General features: G+C 34.0%; 1 protein-coding gene across 1 annotated transcript in view; it reads right to left on the bottom strand.

Moving 5' to 3' along the window:
- LOC107548642 (transmembrane protein 131-like) overlaps window positions 1-1,645 on the bottom strand; it is a 52,612-nt gene extending 50,967 nt beyond the window's left edge. Inside the window, exons 1-2 of the mRNA XM_016229413.1 lie at window positions 1,641-1,645; window positions 847-856 (exon numbers count right to left, since the gene is read on the bottom strand). Of these exons, the coding sequence (XP_016084899.1) occupies window positions 847-856; window positions 1,641-1,645 (15 nt within the window). The remainder of the gene's footprint in view (window positions 1-846; window positions 857-1,640) is intronic.
- Window positions 1,646-2,025: the final 380 nt, after the last annotated feature.

Raw genomic sequence — 2,025 nt, 5'->3', positions numbered from 1 at the left:
GTCATCCTGGTATCTCTCGAACTCTCCAACTAGTACAGAACTCTTTCTGGTGGAGTAACATGGCACGAGACATAACCAACTATGTCAAGTCCTGTCAGATCTGTGCTCAGTCAAAAACCCCAAAGGAATTACCTTCAGGTCTACTCAAGCCATTACCGATTCCTCAACGACCATGGTATCATCTGTCTATCGACTTCATCACTGACCTCCCACCATCCAATCATAACACTACTATACTGGTTATCATTGACCGTTTCTCGAAGTCCTGCCGTCTCATTCCACTACCCACTGCCATGGAAACCGCTCATACCCTCTTCCAACACCTCTTTAGGATATATGGACTACCAGAGGACATAGTCAGTGACCGAGGTACCCAATTCACGTTTCCGGTCTGGAGGGCATTCTGCAATCAGTTGGATCCGTGAACAGCACAGATGGTTTGAGTTCTTGCCACACCTAGTTTTGGTGTGGTAACGAAAAAGCAAAAAGTGTACCAGCTGTACCCGGTCTACCCATTACTGCTCTAACATAACACAGCATTAGCATTTTAATGAAACACAAGTTTAATTAAAATTAACTTATTTTCAGCTCAGTAGTGATTGTCTCTTTCACTTCCACTTGATTTGTGTATAGTGCATATTTAAGGTAACAATGCAATACATAATATCATATTGTTAACATGACAATATCTGTAGTCAATATTGATTAAATGGGAGGGCGAAAAAATTATAAAAGCACTTGGGCTATGTTTATTCACTGAAGTGGTATTCAGGAACTATGAATAAATCACTGAACAAATTACTGCAGCAAAATAATATCACAGCTATAATAACATTCTCAACAAACAAAAAAGAGACTACCTCTTTGATTAATATGTAGGCTATATACTGTAGTACCCGCCAAAAGTTTGGACCAATAACTGCTTTTAATGTTTTTGAAAGAAGTCTTCTATGCTTATCAAGCCTGCATTTATTTGATAAAAAATACAGAAAAAATTTAATATTCAACAAGGATGTGTTAAATTGATAAAAAGTGATAGACTTATATTGTTATAAAAGGTTTTATTTTTTTGCACATTTTTTAAACAACTTTTTAATAATCAAAAGAATCCATCCTGAAAAGTATCACAGGTTATAAATTAAACATTAAGCAGCACAACTGTTTCTAACATTGATAAATCAGCATATAAGAATGATTGTGTGTTTTTTTTAAACACACTATAGTGAACCTCAGGGAACATTATAAAATAATTAAAACATGCAGCTCATGACCCCTTTAAAGATATTTCACTTTTTGAAAAACATTTTGTTTTTACTGGACTTTAGTACACAAATAGATCTATTTAGATAAATCTATTTAGATCTAATGATCACAGTCATGAAGAGCACTTACTTATAATATAGTATACATAGTATACATATATATTATACATACATACTATAGTATAGTATATAGTATACTATACTTATAGTATACTTTTATAGCTTGGACCATATACTCAGCTTTCAGATCATCATGCAAATAAGGCCCCATGGAACTACAACATGCAAACAAGCATACACAAACCAGGTGCACCTATTCAGCTTCTTTTCCAAACATAATTCAATTTCAAGCATGAATCCATTGGTGTTGTGATAAACTGCATTGAAATATCAGTACCACTCTTAAAAAATAATGTCAGCTTTTATGTAAGGACAGAAAACAGCAAGTTAGCTTGTGTGTACTTGTGAAACATTTGTATATGTGCAGCCTACTTGTGGCTGCATATTTTTTGCCTGTGTGAAATCTGGAGATCTTGAAAATGTGCTAGTAATTGATTTATTCAGACATCTTCCACATTCAATTATGTTTCCTGTCTAAACACATGAAAATGTTCTCATCCTTGTTGACTACTATATATAGGAATGTATGTATAGCACATCTCCTTAAAGACTGTGACTTCATTCAGAGAGTTGCCTTTGTGTGTTTGTTTTGCTATATTTATCAACTTAATAAACATAAATACTGTTTACATTTGAATCATTC

This window comes from Sinocyclocheilus grahami, unplaced genomic scaffold, assembly GCF_001515645.1.
Source record: "Sinocyclocheilus grahami isolate Dianchi unplaced genomic scaffold, SAMN03320097.WGS_v1.1 scaffold352.1, whole genome shotgun sequence".
Taxonomy (NCBI): Eukaryota; Metazoa; Chordata; class Actinopteri; order Cypriniformes; family Cyprinidae; genus Sinocyclocheilus; species Sinocyclocheilus grahami.
The sequence above is the reverse complement of the archived record's forward strand: the minus strand, read 5'-3'. Positions and strand labels throughout refer to the sequence as shown.